Here is a 25,936-nt window from a genome sequence, read left to right as displayed (position 1 = left end):
ATCCCTGGAATATAAGGAGTATGCTCAAGGAGTCTTCTTGGACATTGCCAGGGCTTTCAATAATGTTGCAAAATGGGCGATTATGGATGGTCTTAATTACATTAAAGTACATCCTGCCTTAATCAGATGGGTCGGCTGCATGTTAAATTGCAGAAAGATTACATCACAATGGGGATTGTACGAGGCCACGAAATCAGGGGACAGGGGCACGCCGCAGGGAGGGGTGCTATCACTTCTGCTGTGACTGCTGGTCATCAACCAACTGATCAGGCAATTCAATGAGGGAACTGTAAAACTTAAGGCTTACGCAGATGACGTTGCAATTGTCATAAGTGCCTTCCAACGATTAGTTCTTTGATGGATCGGGCGCTTCGGGATATTCATAATTGGGCACCTAATGTCGGGTTGAAAGTCAATGCGGAGAAGGCGGATATGGTCTTGTTTACAAAGAGGTACAATGTCCCAAATTGGACCAGGCCTTAGTTAGGAGGGGTGGCCTTACAGGAGAAACCTTGCACAAAATATCTAGGAATCATCCTAAACAGTAAGCTGTCATGGAAGCTCAACGTGGAGGAGAGGGTCAGGAAGGCCTCAACGGCACTCTACGCATGTAAAAGAATGCTGGGGTGTACGTGAGGCCTATCGCCCCCTCTTTCTCATTGGGTTTTTACAGCGATTGTAAGCCCTATTCTATACTATACTTGTTTGGTGTAAAGCCATACACAGAACAACATACCTCAAAAAATTAGAGGGGGTATGCAGACTGTCGATGCTTAGCATTACGGGAGCCCTGAAAACAACCCCGACGGCTACACTGTATGCCATTCTGCACATTCTACCTGTAGACCTGTAGCAAAGAACAAAGCATTAACGACCGCAACGAGGCTCGGTGCTTCGGGGAAGCTAGAGCGCCGACCATATGGCCATAGTAGTATAGCGTTATCAATCACAAGACGAACATATTACCTGATTCCCTATCTGCGCTTCGAGAGAAATCTTAAGGCCACAATAGAGGTGGACGGTTGGCGCAAGGGTGCGCAAATGGCGGACGAGGCGATACATGTGTACACCGATGGTTCCAAAGTAGTGGAAGGAGTAGGGTCTGCGGTATACTGCGCTGATCCGGAAATAAGCAGATCCTACAGGCTGCCAGATTACTGTAGCGTTTTCCAAGTGGAAATATTAGCCGTAACCAAAGCAGTAGAAACCCTGGAAGAGAATAGCTTAAGCTGCAACTGTGTTAACTTTTATATTGGCAGTCAAGCAGCAATTAAGGCAACCATCTAGCATAGCACAGCATCTAAATGAGTGTTAGAGTGTAAGCAGTCTCTGGAGAGAATCGGGACAGGGAGAAGCATACATCTATATTGGGTCCCAGGGCATATGAGAATAGATGGGAATGACAATGCGGACGAACTAGCTAAACAGGGCACATCCCTTGAAGCTTGCTCAGTAGACGTCCCAATTAGATTGGGCGAGATTAAGCGAAGGCGAGAGGAGCACATGATCGACCAAGCGGTAAAGGCGTGGGTTCAAGCGCGGGGCTGCAAAGTGTCGAAAATTATGTGTAGGTCTTATAACCTTAGACTAACACAGTTGCTTCTATCATTAAAAAGAGAGAACTGTAGACTCATGACGGGTATTCTGACTGAACACTGCCTTCTGGCGTCACATGCATTTAAATTAGGCTTGGTCATTGATAGCAGATGTAGGAAGTGCGGGTTGGAGGAGGAAACGATCGAGCACGTTCTATGCTCATACCCTGCACTTGCCAGGCTAAGACTACAGCTATTAGGTGTGATACATCTATCAGATCTAGAAGCAGCAAGTGGCTTAAGTCCTAGGAAGCTTCTAGTATTTGCCAAGAGGACGGAGTTATTTTATAACATAGGTTTTTGATAGGGTATTTCAGTTTGGTCGTTAAAACAAACTTCTGGTAACACTACGGACTCAATCAGTGTATGTGAGGTCCTCATGGACCGGCCAGTTCAACCTAACCTAACTATGCCATGATCTATTAGTGTGGCTAAACATAGGTAATTTTATGAAAAATATGGACACCAGGAATCGTACACTTTCGTTAACCTATGAACTTACGAAACCTAAACCAATTTAAGATACATTGTTCAGCGTCAAAGACTCGTTAGAAAATCGATTCAAGTAAGTAAATACTGGAGATGTCATAACGAAATGTACTCATTGAATATGTTATCTTATTAATTCCGTATGTTCGGAACATTCATTCCCATTTAAGATTTGTGGAATCGGTTTATATTTGGAATATTGCGTATATACTTATTTGCAATATTCGGAAGATTTAATGATGAACTGTATGAGCTTTACAAAAACATCGACATAGTGCGGCGAATTAAAACGCAGAGGCTGAGCTGGCTAGGCCATGTTTTGCGAATTGAAGATTGACGCTCAGGCTATATTTTTCAAAAATTTCCCATTTCAGGATTTTTCACAAAAACGCCCTATGACAGAATTAGGTTGAAGAATCTTATCTCAGAATGATTTTCATTAACTCTCCCTTATGTCAAAATGCATTAGATTTATGCTTAGAAATGGAGTTTTTGAAACAAATTTTGAGAGAGTGTTTTTTTGAATAAAATTTCGGCGTGTTACTTCCCCCAAAATTTTACAAATTTATTATCACTACTAAAATTTTAGCTGAAGGGGATTGAAGTATTCCCCGTTTTACTTACTTCGTAAAAGCAGCCCTTCAGTGTCAAAAATCTGTCATCATTGGAGAACAAACCTCTGGTAATTGAATCATAAGAACTTAGTTGAAGAAATTTTAATGAAATATCATTGCCATTTTGACTGCTGTATTCCGATTAAATTTACTTTGGATATACAAGCTAGGGCCCCAGCAAAACTCTTACTCCATTTTAAAGTTGTGAAATCCGACAAATTAAAAAAATTTAAACAATCATTAATTTAAATTTTTTTGAACTTGGTTTTATTCGTTCATTTACTCTTGTTGTTTTCCCTAATTAGTACAAAGTATATTACATTTAGAAAGCAAAATAAAACAGTTTTGAAAAAGAAAATCTACTTAAGAAAACGTCAAGCAATTAAATACTAAGTTATTTACATAAAGAAAATTAAAAAAGCAATTTACATAAACAAATCTAAAATTGATATTGGTTTTATGTTCTTTCATTATTTACTTCACTAGCCATTTTAAAGATACACATCCATTCTTATACAAGGTATTTATAAAACTGGTAATACATTAGAGATATATTTTTTATCATAATTTAAAATGTAAAGCTGATGTATGTATGTATTTGATTAATAGATGAAATGAAAATAAAAGTTATTATATAAGTTTTATTGAAAATTTTCGAAAATAAACACTATTTTAAGCACATTGGTTTTGATGTGATCGAGATCACAGCCACATCATTTGGCAAGTGCGCACGTATGAGTATTAAAATTCATTTGGGGCAGCTTATTGTGGAATAAAGTTAGTGTATTGTGGGGGGCGATCGTCTCGAGATTCATAAGCATCATTAGCAGTTTATTTGTAATTATAACCGGTTTCTGGATTAAATTCTCCACTCCCATGCCGACTCGGAGCTGCACCACCTGCGCCAGGTCTACCACCGGGACCTGCGCCCGAACTTGGTGGCACATATTGGTTACCAGGCCCACCAGCTCCACCGCCTGCGCTGCCACGTCCACCAGGACCTCCTGCACCACCTCCGAAGCCAGGCGCACTACCGGCACCACCAGCTCCACCACCGTAGCCTCCTTGACCACCAGCTCCGACTTGTCCACCCGCTCCTCCAGCACCACGACCGCCTGCACCTCCACCATATCCTGGAGCGCCACCTGCTCCAGCACCTCCACCGAATCCTGGTGCGCCACCTGCTCCTGCACCACCACCATAGCCGCCTTGACTTCCCGCTCCACCTGTGCCTCGGCCTGCAGCTCCACTAGCACCAGCGCCACTTCCATAACCTCCAGCACCTGGTGCTCCTGCACCGCGTCCACCAGCACTACCACCGAAACCTGGCGCTCCGCCAGCTCCCGCACCACCGCCATAACCAGGCGCTCCGCCTGCACCAGGTCGTCCAGCTCCACCACCAAAACCAGGAGCACCACCTGCACCAGCAACACCACCTGCACCAGCAACACCACCTGCCGCACCACCAGCTCCACCTGGTCCATAATTATAGCCACCACCAGCACCACCACCAGCACCAGCTCCACCGGCACCACGACCACCTGCACCGCCACTACCACCGAAGCCGACAGCACCACCGGCGAAACCGGGAGCACCACCTGCTCCAGCACCGCCAGCACTACCACCATAACCGCCTTGAGCGCCAGCTCCTCCAGGACCACCTGGACCACGACCGCCTGCACCACTAGCTGCACCACCACCATAACCGCCAGGCCCACCGACACCACCTGGACCGCGACCTCCTGCGCCACCAGCTCCACCTCCGTATCCGCCAGGACCGCCGGCACCAGCTGGGCGGCTTGGACTGCGACCACCAGCACCACCTCCAAAACCAGGCGCACCTCCACCTGCCGCATCACCGGCACCACCTGGTCCATAGTTATATCCACCAGCACCACCGCCAGCTCCACTGGCACCGCGTCCACCCGCACCACCACCAACGCCTCCTGCTCCACGGCCGCCAGCTCCACCGCCATAGCTTCCAGCACCACCAGCTCCAACTCCAGCGCCCCCACCAAATCCAGGTGCAGCACCAGCTCCCGAACCACCACCAATACCAGGTGATCCACCTGCACCGGCACCGCCTCCATATCCTGGGGCCCCACCAGTTCCTGGACTACCACCATAACCTGGAGCTCCACCAGCACCGCCGCCAAAACCTGGAGCACCACCACCTCCTGCACCGCCACCATAGCCTGGTGCACCACCAACTACCCGACCACCGGCGCCACCACCATAACCTCCTGCACCACCTGCTGCAGATCCACCGCCATAACCACCTTGAAAAAAAAACGGCTCTTAAGTGAATTTTCAATACAACCCCATGAATTTGAGCAACATACCAGCAGATCCACCACCTCCAGTGCCACCATAACCGCCAGCGCCCGTACCACCACCTGCACCACCAAACACTGTAAAGAACACCATAGGTAAATTATTAAGTCTCAATATTATAAATATTCGTATATCGTCATATAAAAAACAAATAATTTGAAATAAGAATTTCTGACAATTAACTCACCACCAGCTCCTGTACCAGGTCCTCCGGTATAACCACCACCAGGTGCAGCAGAAATACCTTGTTCTGCTAACGCTTTTGCAATTTCTTCCGGTATGGGAGGTGGCGTAGGCAAGGAGTCGCCAGACGGTTGGAAACCATTTTCGTCAGCCACATATGTAATTTCAATAAGTTCGCCTTCAGGGTTTGTGTACGAATATGAACCCATTACGGTTGCGATTTCATTTTGTGAACCCTTATTCTTAATTGTACCCTCTTCTTCTGCCTTAATGCCGTTGCCTGTTTCATAACTGAAGCGATAATTGCCATCGCCATCATTTTCATTCACATACGACAAAATGGGTATTGGTGGGCCAGAAGGTTGTGCAGGTCCTGCGCCGCCACCAAAACTGCCACCACCTGCTGTACCACTAGCTCCAAATCCAACTGAGCCACCACCACCTATTGGACGACTAGGACCACCAGCGCCAGAGTAGCCACCTCCACCAGGAGCGCTGCCACCACCATATCCAGGTGAGCCACCACCACCACCGCCGCCCCCGCCTATTGGACGACCAGCACCACCAGCGCCAGGGAAACCACCAAGCCCGAAATTGCCACCGGCGCTACCGCCTGCACCACCAGGTCCTTGCAAACCTGGTCCACCACCGGCACTAGCTGCACTCGCTGGTGGTGGGAGGTATTTGTTGTCGAGCCGCGCACTATGTGCCACAGCTAAAAGCGTTGTGAAAAGTAGCTGGAATGACAGTAAAAAAGAGAAATGCCATATTACAAGCTGTTTTTTTTTATGGAGCTGATAAAAGTTGTAGTTTCACAGTGAATCGGTTCGGAAAGCTAGCTATATAACAAAAGATAATGGAGTTCGATATGCTATGAAGAGTTGCAGCCATTCTCAACGAAAAATTCTGCCATACATCTATAAACCAAATACCTGATTAGCGAGCTCATATCTTACATACGCGATCTAACTTTCTTCTACACATTTTAAAGTTTGAGGCCGGACTTCCAACCATTCACTGGCTTAAAAAAAAAAAAAAAATAGGAGCTTGTAGACCTTTTCTGCTTTTAAAACAGAACCAAACAGTTTTAACTTACTGCTGAAAATAAATAATTTTATTTTGAAACGTGTTGCTCTCATGGGCTCCCCACAGCAATTTTTAATGAGGCCAGTTTATCCACAAGATTGATTTTTTGACATAATAGTTTCCTATGAACGAGAACAAAGCTAAAGTACTTCGGCTAAGGTGTCGGCGAATCTCAAACAACTTATCGAAAATCGTCTCGATCGGAATACAATAATAACAGCAACTTTCAAAGCAATTAGAGGATAGTATTCTTGTTCCCAAAGAATTGGTTATGAGTCCAAGTGAGCTTCATGCATTTCCGTACTGCTGCTACACTACCTAATTTAATCTATCCTAGGCATTCTACTGTTGGCAAAAGGCATCTACAAAAGTAAAATTTCCGTTGGCCTGTTTTCTCACTGTTATGGTTCACATCTATCAGAAAATCGAGTCCAGTAAAATATGTTTAAGCACACTTGACCACTTTTTCCTGGTTCCGAGTTTTGCGTCCTGCACTGAGACCAGCGTAAATGACGCATATACAAGATGCGATATGAAACCCATGGGGTATTTTTAGCCAAGGCTGAAGGAGAGAGCTTGAGCGGGATTATTACGGTACGCTGTGAGAGGATGTCATTTAATAAATTTGCATGGCAGTTTTTAGGGGAGTTCCATGGGTTAGAAAATGTGTAAACCAACAAAAAAACGTGTTTCTAAAGAGAGTTGCCATATCTTGTAATATTACTTGCTTCTAAAGAGAGTTGCCATATCGTGTAATCTTACCTTACTTATGTTATAATTTCGAAATTTTATGAGTGAGCATGTTTGCAGTAGCAAAAAGACATCATGTCCGACTAAAATCCAAGAAATGGCCTAACCGATTCGCATGAAATATAGTACATACTAAGCGTAATACATTTTGAGGGTTTCTGCCTAGGTTTTGCAACTATACATGCCAATATGGGAAATAAAACGAAAGGCACATTACTCAGTATTTCAGTAGGATGATTTTTGAGTTGGGTTGCCACTAGGGATAAAAATTTTCTGTCTTTTTCACTTCCCGGGATGTTTGCGATTCCGGGGTTGTCTCGCAATTTACCCTGTATAGATTTCTTTAATGTTTTTTATAAATATTGCAATAAATTGCAAAATTTTTCTAGCTCGGTAAATTTAAAATACGATTTGTCCGATGCTAGGAATTATTTTCTAAAAGCTAGATTTTGAAGAGTAGGAGTGGGGTTTTCAGGAGAAATAGTGATCTTAAAAAAATTTCTAGAAGTGGCATGATCTCAAATGTATCTTACTAAAAGGTGATTTTTCTCTTTCAAGTTCGAATATCTCAAAAACATGAAGTGCTCGACAGTTTTGACTCGGATCCGTGAACACCGCGTCGAAACCTTATTTTAATCTCTGCCGGCCTGTGATAAAGCAGAAAAAGACGTTTGTCGAAATTTTCGACACACATATTACGAAAAACCTGAACCAATTTGGAAAGTCTGACATTAGATTGAAGTTCTGTACAATACAAACCCACCGATTTTTTATCTTTTTTTGTCACTCAGTGTAATACTTGTTTTGCTCTTAAAAATGGGATTTTTGTGGAACCAATTTTATATTATTTGAATGGATGATAAAATGCTATTTTCAACAATCCTGGGATTAAAGTCAAACAATCCCGAGATTTTTGGGGCTTGAAAAAGACCGGTATCCTAAGGTTCCGGAATAGCTATCCCTAGTTGTCAAAAGGGGTTGTCGCCTCACCTTATCACATATAAATTGCTTTCGACATACACAATTTTCTATGGCAGAAACGGTTCAAACAGGTTAGGTTGAACTGGCGGGGCAAAGGGGGAAGAAATTTGCTATATGTACTTAGTTTCAGGGACTTGAAAAAGGACTACATGAAATTTCAAAATCTCATGCGATTTTGATGATATGCAAATAATTGTCACCTTGTAAATACGGGTATTAGAGACATGCAGGGTACATGGATAAGAGCTATCAGAAAATATGTAAGGCAGTAGCACGGAAGTAGGGTTGATTCAGAATCATTACTAAATAAAATAAAGTCCCTTCCGCAAATACTAAGGGGACAACATAGGGTTGTATTTCTGGTCCAGATCGTACATTTTCGAGTCAAGGGCAAGCACTCACATTTATTTCCTAGAAACAGAGTTAATTACAGGAAAATATTTCAAAGTCAGCTACACCTACCAGCAAATCGAAAATTTGTTAGACAGGATGTTTTTTAAAATAAAAATAAATTAATGGTAAGTTTTGAAAAATGTATATGACATCAACTAGCAACTATGTGGGTTCTCAGAACTCTACAGTTCCGGTATATTAGATACGCGTGACTACGCGCCACTAAACCGAACGCCAAACAAACACATGCTTACGTATACTTGCAAAATGATAAGAATATTAAATTTCTTCTAGCAAAAAAAAAAAAAAATTTCTTTTTTTCAAAAATACCAACACTTTATAAACCAACAACTACAAAAAAAAATCCTCTTCTTCGGTGTAATGAAACCAAATTAAATTCTAGTTTCAATAAATAATTAGCATCTTCACACTTTACCCTCACTAGAGGCAAGCTTGTACATAGTTTGCAAATTTTCACATTTTACAAAGTCTAATATAAAACTTTGAATTAAAAAAAAAAATTTAGTCATCGATATCATCTTTACCACCGAACGATGGTAGGCTAATCAACGTCGTCATCAACCCGTCGATGATTTTCTAGTGCTGTAAAGTGAAGGGAATCGGCATAAAATGACTATAAAAACTAAGTCGAGCATGGAATTTTAAAATCAAATTTACATTTGAAAATACGTACTTATCTATACACTCGTATTGTATGTGTTTGCATGCACTTGTAAATGTTTGCTTTGTATGGGAGTAGGTCAGACAAAAAACGAGCGTGAATCAAGTCGCTACTGGAAACGATAAAAGAGGTTTACAAACAAAAAAAAACTGAATAAGTAATGCTGTGGATACTAAAATTACTAAAGACAAAACAAAAAAATAGCAGAAACTTTGTAATCTAAGCACTATTTGAGGCAACTTCAGTTTGGAAACTTAAGTTACATATAACACTCCCATTTTAAGGAGAACAAGCATTCATCCAATGATTTTGTGATCTGCTATGTATGCACACACATACATATATCAAAACTGCATTTAACTTGTGGCAGCACGATCAACCGATATATAAAATTGTCAATTTCTAACTTAAAATGGGAGGTAGGTCAGTAACAAACGCATTCATGCCACTGTATTAGCAACATTCAAAACAACAACTACACAGTTTGAAGCTACGTAAAGGCAGCACCGCCAAAGTCAATAGTCAGCGCAAAAACGTGTAACCAATGTAAATATTATTGCGAATGATCATAACAATGGAATTAATTATATGTGTGAATGAAGATGCACATACAGCGGTGGTGAAATTAATATCAACCGATACTCTCTAGACCTTTTGCAGACAGTTAGGATTAGTCAGTTTGAAATGTCTGTATCAGCAAGTATTCCAGTACGGGTAAAAATAGGACTTGTACGACAGTAACCGTGGGGGAAGAAAGAGGACCTGTCCGACAGTGCCCGTAGGGGTACAAATAGGATCTGTCGAACAGTACCCGTGAAGTTTAAAGGCGAAACTAAAAATGAGCTGTGCGACGACAGTTCCTGTGGGGTCATAATGAGAATTTGTTCGACACCACCCGTTCAGGCATAAACAAGTAAAATTGATCTCTCCACAGGACATGCTCAAGCAAAAGGGACCACTCCAACAAAGGGATCAAAACAGGCTAAAGTTGCATACTACATTGCAACTCATCCCGGATTCATACAAGACTAATCGCATTTTTTTGCAGCGGATAGCTTTTTTTTGCGAAAAGGTAAGGCAAGAAAGGAAAAGGAAATGCAAGGAAAGAAACGGGGGGGAAATAAAAGGCAAGGAGCAGAGAAGGAAAGAAAGATAATTGCGGCAAAATCGAGAGCGAAACCGAATGCGGAACCAAAACCGGACTGCGTGTTACGAAGTTATTATCGAAGTTTTAACGGTTTGCTATCGATGAGTTATTGGTTTGTTTTAGGTTTGTTAACAACGACTTTAAGAATATATATATTTTATCGATAACAAAGTTTATCAATGAGATACTGACTTCTAATCGACAAGTTATCATTTTTTCCTATCTACTACAAAAGCTATTAACATTTTATCAATTTTTATCCACGAGTTATCGGTTTGTTATCGAAAAGGTAACGATTTAATGCCAAAATTTAACCATTTTAACTAAAAATTTAACGATATATTATCGAAAATTTATAGATTTGTATGCAAAATTTAGTGATTATCTATCGAACATTTACCGATATGTTACTAAAAAGATAATGATAAGTTATCGATTTGTTATCAAAAAGCTATCGAAAAGATTTATTATTGAAAATATCGCTATCGGAGTGTTTTAATTCGCTATCGGTTTGTAATCGAAAAGTTATCGATTGAATATTGAAAACTTATCGACTTTTTAGCCGAGTGCTAGCAATTTGTTATCGGATATATCGACGGAACATCAATTTTTTTTTAACAAATGCCGATAAAACTTCAATACACCTTACAATTTGTAATTTGTAACTTATAAAAAATAGAAAAGGTTCTCACACAAATTTCTAATTGTAAGAACTTTATAAACTTATTAAATTTGTATAAATCTGAGTGTAAGGATATTAACTTTCCAAAAAAGATAAAATTTCACTATAAAATCGAAGACATATCTATTACCCGTCTGTAACCTCTAGACGCCGATGACTCAACGATAGCAAGCCGATAGTAAACCGATAACGCCACGATAATAATTCGCTTTAGATAATAAGCCGATAAAGCAATAACTCATCGGCATCGGCTATATCGGCTATCCACATCGAAATTCACAAGCACTTCCTACTCACGCCTTTTTAAATTTCTATCTAATATCCCCTATTTTGGTAACACTATGACACCTTCATCCTATGTGAAGATTTTTCACAAATTCTTTATAAAGTTTAAGATTTAAATATTTTGATTTAAATTCGCCCATATACATAGGGGTCAATAACATCTGAACGACAGTGATTTTGATACATTTATAGAAATAAAGTCTATCAAATAAAAATTAGTTAACTTAAACTATGGAAAATGACTCTAATACTTTAACCACCAGTGTAGTTCCATATTGAAGAGCTCACACCAAATTATATGAATGATAATGCTCGAGTGAGACACGTAGATCCGCCGGCATTATGAGAAACTAGTTTGTAACAAAGAGGCGCGGAGACTACAGCTTTATCTAGCGATTTGGTGGAGTAAAAAATAGGCAACTAAGCTTGCTGAAGAATTTTTATTTGTATTTTTCTTCGTTTTTTTTCTTTGAATGCATCTCACGTTTTTTGATTTACTTTGCTGATGACTCGTTGCTCCATAAACTTAAAATTTTATGCCAAGATCTTTAGCTGAAGATTTATGTATTTTTGTATGTGATGCTTGTTAATAAGTAATTTCCTATAGCTTTTGGTGCTGAAGTGTTTTTTTGTAATTTTTGTGATTTGTATTTTTTTGTTAGTTCATAATTTTTTTTATTATTTTGCTATTTCTTTTGCAACGATATTAGTTTTACATGCAAGCACCTTTTAAAAATACGCTCTTTGACATTTATTGCTCATCGCCTTAGCACCAATCATATGTTGGTATATCTTAACAACAAATATTTGTTTCTTTTGTCATTTAATTTGGTTGGCTTGTTTTTTTCGCAACTGCGCCACACTCATCAAAAATCAAGTACTCATTGAGTACTACTCACAAATAAAGTAGCTGCCGACATGTCTGCATTAGCAGAAAATTTTTCGTGTGAGCTTTTTTTTACTTTGCATGACTTGCATGTTTTAAAAAATTACTTAAACATCTATTTTACACGTCAAGTTAGCGTTCAGCGAAAAAAATATCTGAGTACGTCTTTGGTATGAGCTTTCAGTAGATAAGCGCGTATATAAATCTTACAGATAATTTGATTTAAACGCCACTTAACTTATCTTAAGTAGTAAATGTTATGTGGCATTTATGTGGTTTTGGAGTGTCAAGTTGAAGTTTCTTTGTTTGTAGGAAATAGAAAAAAGCAAATATAAAAAAAATTTACAGAAAGTTTTATCACAAGTATACCGATATATTAAAAGCTTTGGCGGCCGCTGTGGTGTGGTGGTAGCGTGCTCCGCCTACCATACTTGAAGATCGTGGGTTCAACTCCCAGTTAAAGCAACATCGAAAATTAGGAAAACAAATATAAACAAATTTTCAATTAAAAAAAGTTTTTCTAAGTGGGTTCACCCATCGGCAGTGATTTGAGAAACACTTCGAATGTACATATTTCTGCCATGAAAAGCTTCAGAATGAAAATTCATCAATATAAGTTCGGCCTAAAATCTCTTCGGAGGTTATCGTGCCTTGCATTTATTTATTTAGTTATAGCAAATCAGCCAAGAAATAAACTGGAGAGTTACAGAATAGCAAGTGTGGCAAAATAAACTCAAATATACGGTTTTGGTATAAGGCTCGCCTAGCACTAAATGGTGCCGATTTACGGAATGTACTGGATCAATATAGGACAAAGAACCATTAGCATTAACACTGCTGCTGAAAATGTTATAGAAGTATATTTATAGCTAAAATAAAAAGGCAAAATATTTTAACGGAAACTATAAAATGACCAACTTTTTTTAATAAAAAAAAAAAAAAAAACAACGTTCTGTGACTCAAAACGGCATCTAACAGCAGATGAAGTGGAATTTTATTTTTATTGAAAAAACTTTTTTAAAACATGGGTCCTTAAACAATTTAAATGGACTGCCTTTTCGCATAAGTAATTAAAGCGCAATTGCGCTTTGGAATGCAGACCCGTGTTCTAAAGATTTTGATATTGCGTTTCCCAGGTCTTGAACCCAGGACTTTCGGTGTGGCAGGCAAAGAACGCTACTATCAGACTTTGAATAGTTCTCCTGAAAAATTGTCTTGTTTGAGTTGTGACACGATATGTTACTTAATAAATCCGATTTCGAACGTAGGTCTCGAGCCTCAATGACTTCCATGTGGCATTTCAAGATCTTCCTATTACTGAGGTCCAGGATACGACATAATCGAACAAAATTAAGTTCCCGTTTATATAGCCAGGAAATATTCCGAAATGGATGTAAACCAAGCGAGCAGCTTCGTGTGATTATGGATCACCTCATGAGTGAAGTCTACGAATACACTATTATGGAAACGAACTTAGTATGGATTATTCGAGACGATTCTGATGTCTTAAGGTCCTCGTGGTGATGTTTTGGTAGAAAAAGCTTACTCCTAAACCTTAACAAATCTGCAATAAGAATGCTTACATGCGTATTAATAGATCATTGAGCTATTGCACCAATGCTTTGGCGTGAATCAACAAGCGCCCGTTATAGAAGCTGTCAGAATGAGGAGGAGGGAAAGTCTATTCGTCATATCTATATGTCATTTTAAAGCTTAAATATGTAGAATGTATGATCCTTACGTTACAAAAACCCTTTTTACATCATTGGTGAGATCGATATTAGAATATGGATCGATAATTTGGAATCAAGGTTATCAAGTTCATGTGGATAGGCTAGAAACGAGCTCTATTTTGTCGTAAATGAGTAATACACAGAGAAAATTAATTTTTTCATACTCAACCGATTTCTAAAACAGACCTAGAGTCACAATAGTAAAGTAGAGTAGAGAATTCTGGAAAATCAAACAATCTCGAAAATAAAAATTGATTTTGCTATATTTCGACCTATCCCAATAGAAAGGTAGTAATTGAAACATAAGTTGCATTTTCGGAACGTCCGAACAACAACTCCAAGAGGCCATAAAACAGCTATTTATCATTTATGGAAAATAATTTTAATTGCATTGTATAGACGGCTACAAATGCCATACACAACAAAACTAAGTTTTCTGACCCCATGCCTGGGCCGGTATCGTTTTTTACGATCATGGAATAAAAATCATTTTCACTCAAACGATAAAGATGAAACTGTGAATTGGAGATATTATGAGTACGCGGTATCCCAATGTCAATACGCCGATTCACCATAAGGAAACATTGTAGTTTGAAATAATAAATATAGTTTAAAAAACTAAAAAATACGGTTTTAAATATTTAATAAAATCCACTTAGATATTTGATGTTGATAGCACCGTAGCACAGAGGTTCGTGTCTCCTCTCTTAAGCACAACTCGTTTTGTAGCGAGTTATTTAACCACTGCCGCGAGTCTTCAATAATTGCCGCTAGATGTGTCTAACTCTCCCTTGCGCGCGTAGCCTAGAGAGTTACAAAGAAGCACACATACAAGTTAAGCTAATATAAGCCTTTTAAAAAAGGTTTCAGTTACGCATCGAGTGTTCGTCTGTAACGCAGGAAACACTCGCATGTATGTTACCTAGAGACAGTCATACAAATCATCAGTTCTTATTTTCAGTCGTGCATTTGTCTCCCAGTGAGTAATTAACAACAGCAAAAGAGTCGAAATTAATAAAATTCAAAATTTGTGTATTGAATTTTTCGGACGAATAGGGAAAACAATTTAAAGACATCAGAGATTGGTGATGAACTAAACATGAAATTTCGTCACTTTTATGCATTCACATTTACCCGTGAAAAATCAAATAAACGCCTTTAATCAAAACATATTCGGCAAGGCTATTAAGTTAATCCAATTTTATAGGCAAATCTAGTATGCTGGTTTCAATAAAATAGCCTAAAACTAATTAGCAATTACTTACGCACTTGTCTTATTAATTAAGCAAGTCAATTGAAACATAAAAGGTATTAATTATATACCGAACATTATCAGATATTTTAAACTTTCATTTTTTATACGCTTTCATAAGATATTTTTTAGTACCAACATTAAGTGTCAGCTCAAATTACATATTCTGCAAGTTCGCTGTCCTAATTAAATTAGATCTCACACTGCACCTCCTTGCAAATGAATAGTTATTTTATATGCATATTGTTATTTTTACAATACATGACAAACCATATGCCGTGCAAGCCTGTCAACTCATACCAGTATATAGCCGATATACATATGTATGTATGTAGCTGGCATAGAAAATAGGTTAATCCCATCAATATGCCCAGTTGAGAGCAATATATATAAATAATATAGAAATAAAAATAATGATAATAATAAAATATAATGTGATTCAAATAGTTGACATTTGACAGCAACAATAAATGGAACATATGTAGGTACATATTTTCATGTTACTGCAAATAACACCACAATTTTAAGGTATAGACCAAAGGGGCAGCTCAACCCAGGGGCGCATCAAATTTCAAAACTAATAAAAAATAAAATTAAATGTAAAACGAAAATTAAAAAAAAAATTGTTCGCATAGATACCATATGCCAATAGCTGCAACAAACAATTGCTGTTCCTAAAGTCATCAGTAACACCACAAGCAATAACAACAACTTTAAGACGAAAGGGCAACAGCAGCAACACCTGAAACGTGACTCCTTTTTTTTTTTTTTTTGCATTGAGAAACTAGCTAAAAAGATGAGAGTCTAGCTACAGCTTGGGAAACTGCATACAGCCTTGGTAATGTAAATAGACCCAGCATGATGTATTAAATCATTATATTATCAATAAGATCGATTAAGTTCGTGAATTTCGACAAGATTGTTGGATAAAATAAGTTCTGGATATTTTAAGATAAGTCTACTCCATCGTCAATTGGCTGTAGAGACCTGGAAGTTTATGTTGTATCTTAGCAAAGAAGGGCAGACATCCCTAGTCAGTGCTAGCTCAGGTTAAATTCAACCATCCAGGGCGGCCTTCTGAACTTCCATCTTAGTGATAGCCTCCCTTTTCCCCTCTTAGCAAAAGTCGAGTATCAATAGAATAACCCGTAACTTATATATTTATCCGTTGACATTTTCTAGGGAACTTTTCGGTCGAATTCTTAAATATCAGGCAACGTGTGGTGATTATGATGTGATGTTTAAAAACAAAAACCTATGTTAATCTTCGACTGATTTGCTCGAAAGTAAATAGGACCTTTAATTTAAAATATAGCAAAGAAGACGACTTAACTTAGCAACTGATTGTGAGAGTGCCTATTATTTCTTCGGTGAACCGCAACTACTTCGATTTTTTTATTATGGAGCCTATATCTATAATCGGCTCTCACAATCCTAATGGAAGTAGCTTTGCAAAGATATCTTATTCGGATATAGAAACAAACGTGGAGAGTCTTTTAGCTTTGCTTTCGCATCAACATAGGAATCATATACTTCGTCTCAGTGATCATAAGCATCTTACAGGATTTGTGTACCAACAAGAACATATAGCAAGCAGGCTTTCCAAGTCTGAAGCCTTTGTTATGAGGTTTAAGCAGTTTTCCCTTGCCATGCTCTGCGGACTTTTTTCGCTACACTCTATCACACCTAACATAATATAATGATCCCGATAGATATTTGGATCTCGTTTATCTCGCTTTGAATGGTGGGAACACGAGGTATTCAGTTTGGTTTCATGTGCTTGGATCTGCAGGCTGCTAGGTGGTTAAGGGAATAATTTTATAATTAAACTTTGAACTAGCTCTAACCCCGTTTGCTTCTTCCTTAGGGATCTAAAGTGATTAAATGCGATTTTGATATATGTATTAGCGGAGAAATTGATCACATGTTTTTTCTTACTTATGACAGATCGGAAGCGAACAAGGTAAATACAGATTTTTGGTTTTGCCTTTCCTTGCGTTGCGTTTAAGAGAACATCGGTCAACCTAAAACGGTGAATAATCCTTTTTAGGAAAGATAGTTCTTATCTGAGTCTATGAGCGGAGTATCAGGCTACTTGAAATATTTAGTCTATATTTAAATATGATGTATGTTGATGCAGTGTGATTTCATATCATATGACATCACGTCATGTGATATCAAACTTTTAATAAGTTCAAGTGATATTACATCACACTGTAAATATAGAAATAGGTGTGATAAGCAAATAATTCCAAGCGCTGAAATCACTAGTTTCGGTACTAGCGCATTTGTAGTGGTTATCAAAATATTATTTGCTATCTCATCACACGATCTTAATTTATGAAAGAAAGTTGCAGGCCTGCCAAAGCTTTGCTCTCAAAATTGCCAGAAATGCTCTTTTAAAACTCTAACACCACCTACAAAGTGAGGCTGAAGTGCTACCTGTTAAAATAGCAACTATATGATGAACAAGAGTTCCAATAAACTGTGCCAAAGACTACCATTCCCACAACTAGTAAGATGTGGCAGCAGTATGATTTGCTATCATATGCTATCACATCATGTGCTATCAAACTTATGATATGTTCATGTGATAATGCATGCTGCAGTAAGTATGTCGACAGAAGTGATAGGCAGTGTGTTCACGTGTGCCAAAATCACAAATTTCCGTATCATAGTGATTTAACATAACGGTTATATTATGTTCATTATCGCAAAAGTAATGGTAATCATTTTATTCTTTGCTATCGCAACACATGATGTCAATTTATGAAAGAAAGTGTGGTAGGTCTGCCAAAACTCTACACTTTGAGCTGCCACAAATGCCGTCTTATTACACTTTAGCAAAATGTGTGATAACAAAGAAAAAATACTTTTAACGGCGCGGTGATCCCATTATTTTTTCCACAAGCGTATGTAACTGTTTGCATACTTATTTATTTTGATTGTCGTTTTTGTTTTTTGAATATATTTTTATTACATAGAACAACTTTTCGTCAGTACGAAATAACTTGCCTGCAAAGTTGGGGATTAGGTCAAATCGTTAAATTTAGCAGATGACCTGTCTGTGAAAATAAATCCTCAAAAGGAACTGAAATAAAAAATTACAAATTTTGAAACTACAAAATGTTTACGATTTAATTAATATCTACTTAAAAAATCAATAAAATTATACAGTAAAAAGCTACTCAGCAGCAAAAGTCAATTAACTGATTCTCTGCTCTTTCATCACACATTTCATAAATACGAAATTACAACCATATTCAGTTGGAAAATCCCACTCGCGTCCAATCATTTGCGGACTCTTTTGCAAAAAACATAAGACAACAAGTAAAATTTGCTTCAGATCAACAACTCCAAAAAAAAAAAAAGAACAATCAAGTCTTACACAAAAAAAAATCTACTGTTAAATCGCTATATCAGCTAACCAACAAATCCGCCAACATCAATTGTATTGCTAATCGCACGAGAATTTTAATTTATGCAAATCAAAGTTGACTAAGCACATAGTAATCGTATTACGATATACTATTCAGTCCGACGACCCATCACTCGTCACGTTTGTCTGGGGAAAAATCGGTTGATCGTAATTTATGCGAGTTTTTCAGAAGTTTTTTTCTTTTATACTAAGGGATGAGGCTTCTGTATGCTGCCTTTGTGCGGCTTTAGGCTCTTAGGTACATGTTCCTGCAACATTTCTTCATCAACTTGTAACTTCGTAACTTTGGTGTTTTTGATGGGATTCATCTAATTGGCTAGACGGAAATATCAAATTGATTGCGTGACGGCATGTTGGACGGATAGCTGGTTTTAAGATAGAAATCAAGATATGTAAAACATACATAGCTACAAGTGCAATATGGAGACTACTTGCAGTCAAATAATGACCCTTGATGTATGCATGATCCACGTGGACAATGCCACGCAGTGCAAGCGATTGTCAAAAATAATCATAAGCAGTAACAAGATATCTTAGGCCATATGGTTAGTAAAGAGATTCATATTAACTAATTCATTAACTTTTTTCTTTAGCTAGAAGTTCATTAAGCAGCAGCTTATAATGTTGAAGCATCTTTTTAAATGCTGTTCATATTATAGGAAATTTGTCATGGTGATAATTTGCTTTTTGTAGTATTCACGATTAACTATGAAGCAACATCTCCCATTGACTTTTTAAAGTTGGTATCAAGCCAATAACTAAATTTGCAATGGTTCTTCGTACTTTATGTACGTTTGTATGTCGACACAGCCAAAGCTAAAATTATTAGATAAATAATTTGCTGGTTCAAAAAATACTGCTTAACCTAAATCATTGATTAGCATATTAGGGATGGTAATGAAATGGATAATTGGCCCAAACAAAGAAATATTTTTTGCGTTTTCCAACAAACAGGTTGTGCAATATTTAGCTAGGGTCAAAACTCTGGCGTATGTTCCCATAGTAAAAAATTATACTCTGCAAGATCTTATTGAGTGAATTTATCGAAGTATGCTTGTTTATTGCCGAACCCGCGTATGGAAGCAGAGGAGGAGGATGGCCCCCACTTCCCTGAAAGTACCAGGTGAAAAACGATTTAAAATCCCTTGGTGTGACCAACTGGCGCCAGTGCCAAGAGCGAAGGAGCGACTTGCGCGCCTTGTTGTTGGACGGCCATAACGTTTTAAACGATTAAGCGCCAATTAAGCAAGAAAGTGAGCTTCCTCATTATTTATTCATACTGACTACATTACAGTCTAAAATAGCATAACCTTTAGTTGGGGAAAATATGTAAAATAAGGATTTAGCAAATTCTAGTTTTGAAGCTTTGAGAAGTATTAAATATTTTTAAAAGAAAGTGTACGCAGTGATCAGCCAGTTATTGCTGCTTGTTGTTATTGTTGTTATGTTAACTGTCTTCAAAACTCCTCTAACGGCAGTCCAAGGAAACTAACAGTTTCAAGAGAGGTATACATACCATAGGGAAGTTGGTATTAGATGCAATTGAAAAGATGGTTGGTGTCATATAGGGAACCATCGCATGTTGGGCATACATTACGTATATCGGGATTGATTATAGACAAGAAAGAGTATAACCTGTTACAGTATCCAGAACAAAGTTATGCTAGGGTGACTCGTGGCTCTTTTGATAGTGTTCTTTCTCCATCTGCAAGAGAAGGATAGTGTATGCTATGTACACTTCGTGTTATCCAACGCCAATGGGGAGTGCCAAGGGAGATCAAGCAAGTTCAATCTTTACCTGCCAACTATTGGCGGGACTCTTACTTTCTCTGCTGCAAATTATAGGTTCCAACATAATATAACCTGGCAAGAGAAGCCTGTGCGCTTTTACACAATGAACTATGTCTACAATCGCGAAAGTTCATGCAGCTCTTAATTAAATCTCTTGTACAAAACGTGCCTGTAGTGTCATGGAGAGAACAATTAAACTTCCAGGTGAGGTTTCTTCCGAATGTTAAAAAGCCATGCCATCTTCTTTCGAAATGTACATAAGGATAAGTGTAATGAGAAATTTACGCTTGAAGAGAAATAATATTTTGAATATTCAGTTTCGGACTATTGATACCGATGCCATAACGTGTCAAAAGTAGCAGACATGGAGCTAAGTTGGATGAAATATTATTAGCGTCCGATAACAAATAATCTGATATCCTGGTGAATGACACAAGTGAACTTTCGTGTTTTTCAAAGTATTTTTAGTTTGTCGAGAAATAGTCAAAATACTAAGGAAAAATATAATCTTGTGCCTAATATCTATAGCCTGTATGGCGAATTAGATCCGAACTTTCTGAACTAACATCGCATCTTATGTTTTCAAGTTCTAGTAGCTTTTGGTACATGAGGGTCGTATCCCGAGATATATATGAATTTCCCCGAGCAAATATTCGGAAAAATCTAACAAATTATATCTTGTAACCAATTTTGAGAAACGAATTACAACAAAATCCTGTTTTATCTATGCCTTTTTTTGAGCTTGCGACCACCAGCCTGGTGAGATGTAAAAGTTTTCGAACCTTTTATTTTCATCTGAGTGAGAACGGTCCTGGTCCATGTGCTACCCTATGCTTTCGATATTTTCTTGTCCGAAACTTAAGCCTTAATATACCGCAGAGAACACGTTCAATAATGTGTTAATTTTTCAACTGAAACTACGCAAATTAATCTCAAGAAGGTTTTCGAAAAGGTCGAAGATTCGTTAGAACTTTACAAAAATTTCCAAGTTTTTCCAAATTTTACTTGAGTATGTAGTTATGTAGCCCAATCGCTCCGCATTTTTTTCGAAGGATGTTTCAAATTTTCTTCTAAAATATAAAACACCTATCGAAAGAAAAAAAATTTCGAAAATCAATACGAATTTTGAGAGACCTATAAATGGTTCTTTGTAAGACTAGAATTGATTGAGCTACAAAAGGCATACTCTAATAAATTCAGAAAAATCTAAGTTGAAATCTGAAATTTCAGTGAAGTTTTCTCGAATTATCGAATTTTTTCGAAATCGTTTTTGAGATTGGTTTCGGTTACAAAATTCATGGAAGTTTTTTTTTTTAATTTTCGCAAAATAAAAAGAGAATCTAGGTGGCGAATTTAGATAAAAATCAGCACTGCAATTATTGTGTTCACTGCTGTGAATTTGAACTTCCTCGAAGAATTATCAAAAACAACAAATCCTATTTTTTCCAGGTTTAGACCAAAAAATTTAATTATATAGAAGCACTTTAGGCAGCTTCTTTATTTGTATCGTTGTGGATGGCACTCTGACAGTATTACTTTGGCATTTCTTGCACAATTTAAAATGCAATCCAAATTGTGTTCGAAGATTTCCATTTTTTTTCCGAACCGATTTAAATTCTTTGCCAACAATTAACGAATATTAAAAACTCAAACAACTCTTACTCACCACTCTCATTTTCAGCACTTTTTAGCGGATTTCAGCAATTCACAAATCCTATGCAGCACAAATCCACAACACAAAGATGAAACAGAAAAAAGAAGCGATAATTAAAAAAGTCCTTGTTTTTGCCAAATATATGAAAAATTCAACACACCAAATTTTTGTGGTCCACTATAATGGCACAACTTCGCACACTTTGTTTCTTCTAAAAGATTGAAATACGTTTCACAATGTTGTTTTATTTATTTTCGCGTGATCCTTTTGCACGCTTCTTTCTACTCCTGCCGCTTTTGTATCCAGATTTTCTTGTTTTAATAAAAAAATATCGCTTGGAGCCGCACACTTTGACTCCGATCTATTGTTCGCAATGATATGCTGTTTGTAACAAAAGTTCTCTGGCTTTTATACTTTATGTTCATCTTGTATTGAATGTTTGGCGCCAAATTGAAAATTTGCAAATGCACTCGCAAACACAAAATACAATAACGAAAACACACACACCTACTCTGGCACACGCACACAAATGTGAGATGAAGAATCACATTGCACCGGCGTAACAACAGAATGAACAATGTTGCCAACATAAAGTTCATCTAAACTGAGCGCAATTGCAAATATTTACTAGGTACTCTACTGGCATTAGCCCAAAATAACGTTAGCACGCTAGTGCTAGAAGCGACAGCAATAAAAACAATGTGAACATCAGAAGCTATTGAGTAGCTAATAAATAATTATGTGCGTGTGAGTGTGCATTTGCAGTAGCGCCAGCATCCATAAAGCTTGCCGCATCAACTTAAACACGAAGGGTTGTGATGAGCAACATTTGCCTTAAAATGCGGTATGCCAAGAGCAAAATAGGTAAAACAAAAATTTCTAAAAAAGTTGCCAAAAACAAGACTTTTCCAGCGTATTGCTAGCTAATAGCAAACATTTCTAAATAAACACAAAACAAACATATTCGTATTTGGCGTGTGAGCCGGTTGAATTTATGAGAACTTAAGTACGTGTGTACATAAATCTGTTGATGCCGGGTTAGCTAATACTCTCGGCTTAAACATCACTGATTGATTTTGATCTATTTGTTGCTTAAATTTTGCAGCGAAAAGCAGTAGAGGGGGTTTTAAGAGAGTAAGGGATTTAGTTAGTATACATATATATATGTATGTACATATATAGACACAATAGTGTTATTTTTAAACATTCTATTTTTAATGTATAAACACGCGGTTCCCCATACCGTAATGTAAGCGGGGGAATATCGAAAATTTATCGATTATTTATCAAAATGTCCCCGATATGTTATCAAGCTATCGATTTGTCTTCAGATCGTTACCAACTTGGAATTGGTAGGTTATCGATTGGTTACTCGAGTTGTAACTCGATTTGTTGCCAGAAAGTTATCGATTGTTATCATAAAGTTATCGATTATTTATCGAAAGGATATCGATGCTTGAAAAAGTTATCGATTTTCTATCTAAAAATTATCCATTTTTATCTGAGTTTTACCAATTTTTTATGAGCGTGTTATCGAAAATATACCGATCTGTTGTCGAGAAGATACTGTTTGTTATTGATTTGTAATCAAAAAGTTGTCGTTTTGTCACCGGAGTTTTACAAATTTGTTAAAGGCGTGATATGGCTTCATAAAAAACTATCATTGTTTGTTATGAAACAGATACTTATAAAATTTCAACGTAAGATCGATGGAACATGTTATCGCCGCGTCACACAGTGGTATTTTTGGATGATTTATACGCGAAAAATTAATAACTCACTGAAAAATTAATATATTTCATTCAAACCAAGTGTATATGTTTGTATGCCTTACCCACCCTTCAGCGAGGATAGGCGAATCGGAGTGGGGGTTTGGGGGGATGAACCCCCTCCAAAAATTTTGAATTTACCCCAAACAAAAACTTTATTACAGCCTTATCTTGTTCCTTTGGTCACAATTGACCATACCTATATTTAAATTTCTCATCTTCTTCAAGCCATGAAGCAAACTTTCCAAGTAAATTAACTTTGGTGTAATTCACTTGAAGCCATCTCATACGAAGTTTGATAACAAAAAATCGAACTTTACTGCAGCATTCATTATACAATCCCTCGTCTCTATTTACTCCCTCCCTAAAACAGTACACTCGTGGTCTAAAACGGCTTTATCCTTTTGCTTTTGACCACGTTCTGCAACCCATACCTCATACAACTCCTTTTTTGTGATCGTCATTATATCAAAAGGGGGAACTACGGGGATGAAGAATCATTTGAGTTATATGCAATAATATTGAATTATTGTAGAAATTCAAAAATTATTGAAACTCTTTGTAGGTTTTCTTTTCACGGTTTTATATATTTTAAGCACAAAAATAAACACATTAAAAAACTCATAATTTCGTAAAAAAAATACTCAACAAAGAAACTATTGAACACTTGCAAAATAATATAATTATGTTTAGATTTCAATAACCAAAAAATATTTTAGCTTTTGTCTCACCACAAAGTTTTATTTAATTTTAAACCACGCGTTATTTCACTTCTGTAAATTGTACTACATAGCGCGTCATCAACAACTCACAGTTTGACAGCAGATTATTCAATGAAGAACAATAATTATAAGAAATGATAGTTACCGTTATATGCTGTGGACATTTTAAAACAAACTGCATTTAAATTAAAAAAAAAATGACTTGAAAATGTTTACTTTTTCCCGTCTAAACCAAACAAATATGCTACTGTGCGTCATCGCCTTATTATTAGTTTCTAAATGTCTTCTTTTCAACGTATTACAGATGTGTTATCGACCTTCAACCCATGAGTCGTCAATTAAAATTTTATAACATGACGTTAACTTATTTACTTCGATAAGAAATACAGAGATAACCTTTCGATAACAAATCAATAACTTTTTGATAACAAAAAATGTACGATAAAAAATCGATAAAACGCCCATAATAAATTTATCACTCCGATAGCAAATCAATAATTTGATAATTTTCGTTAGTAATTCGATAATTTTTCGATGGCGCATCTACAAGGTTTTAATAACAAATGGATATCAGATTGATAACAAATCGATAGCTTTTCGTTAATACGCCGATAAAAAGTGATAATACTCTAATAAAAAATCGGTAACTTTTCCAAAAAACATCAATAATACATCAATTTTGACTAGTAATCGATATCTTTTCGAAAGTAAAATTAAAAAAAAAATAGGCAACTCTTTAATAACTTTGTTGTCGAGAGCAAATTAACATAAAACTTCGATAACTAATCGGTTTTTGTATCCTTTATAACACATCTCTAACATACCGATAACTCGTCTTTACGAAATCTATAATGCGTCCATAACTCATCCTTAAGAAGCTGATAGCCCTTCCATGCCTTGATGTTCTATCTAATTTTGCTCATATGCATTCTACACATGTCATCTATGCCGTTCGCTTATCGCATATTATATTGATAATCGCATGTGCAGAAGTGGGCGCAAGATCAAAAGCGTGATTGGCAAATGTACCGTACGGTAAGGACTGTCCGTCCGACTGTCAAACAGTTATAAAAAGAAAGATATAACATTTTTACTTCCCGGATATCAAAGATTTATAATATTTTCAGGGATTTGCCTCTCCACTACATAGGATGGCGCATATAAGAAGGTTGGCGGTGAAATCAAAACTTTGGCATGTTTAAATGCGAAAAATCGAAAGTGTTGCCTTTTTAGATTAGGCAAAGGTCCCTCACTTTTTCTGCACTTTCCAAAACCTTCGGTGAGAGTTATAAAGGCTATCATAATAACAACAATATTTAAACCGTTTAAAATACACCTGAAAGCATAGAATATCAACTATATACTTAATATTTATCTTCTTGAACCAAAAGACCCGTACGTGGTTCACTGTGTTTCACTGCATTAAAAAAAAAATAGTAATTTCGTTAATTGACTAATACCTTCCTGTC

General features: G+C 37.3%; 1 protein-coding gene across 1 annotated transcript; it reads right to left on the bottom strand.

Annotated features, from left to right (window-relative positions):
• Nucleotides 1-2,942: 2,942 nt before the first annotated feature.
• Nucleotides 2,943-22,161, bottom strand: Cpr47Ef (Cuticular protein 47Ef). Its single transcript, XM_067775699.1, has 4 exons — nt 21,989-22,161; nt 5,220-5,952; nt 5,041-5,109; nt 2,943-4,977 (listed from the first exon to the last, which is right to left on the bottom strand). The coding sequence occupies exons 1-4, from the start codon at nt 21,995-21,997 to the stop codon at nt 3,530-3,532; spliced, it is 2,259 nt and encodes a 752-aa protein (XP_067631800.1). The 5' UTR covers nt 21,998-22,161; the 3' UTR covers nt 2,943-3,529.
• Nucleotides 22,162-25,936: the final 3,775 nt, after the last annotated feature.

Source organism: Eurosta solidaginis, chromosome 3 (genome assembly GCF_040869045.1).
Source record: "Eurosta solidaginis isolate ZX-2024a chromosome 3, ASM4086904v1, whole genome shotgun sequence".
NCBI classification, from domain to species: Eukaryota; Metazoa; Arthropoda; class Insecta; order Diptera; family Tephritidae; genus Eurosta; species Eurosta solidaginis.
Note: the sequence above shows the minus strand (reverse complement) of the source record. Positions and strands in the feature narration are given on the sequence as shown.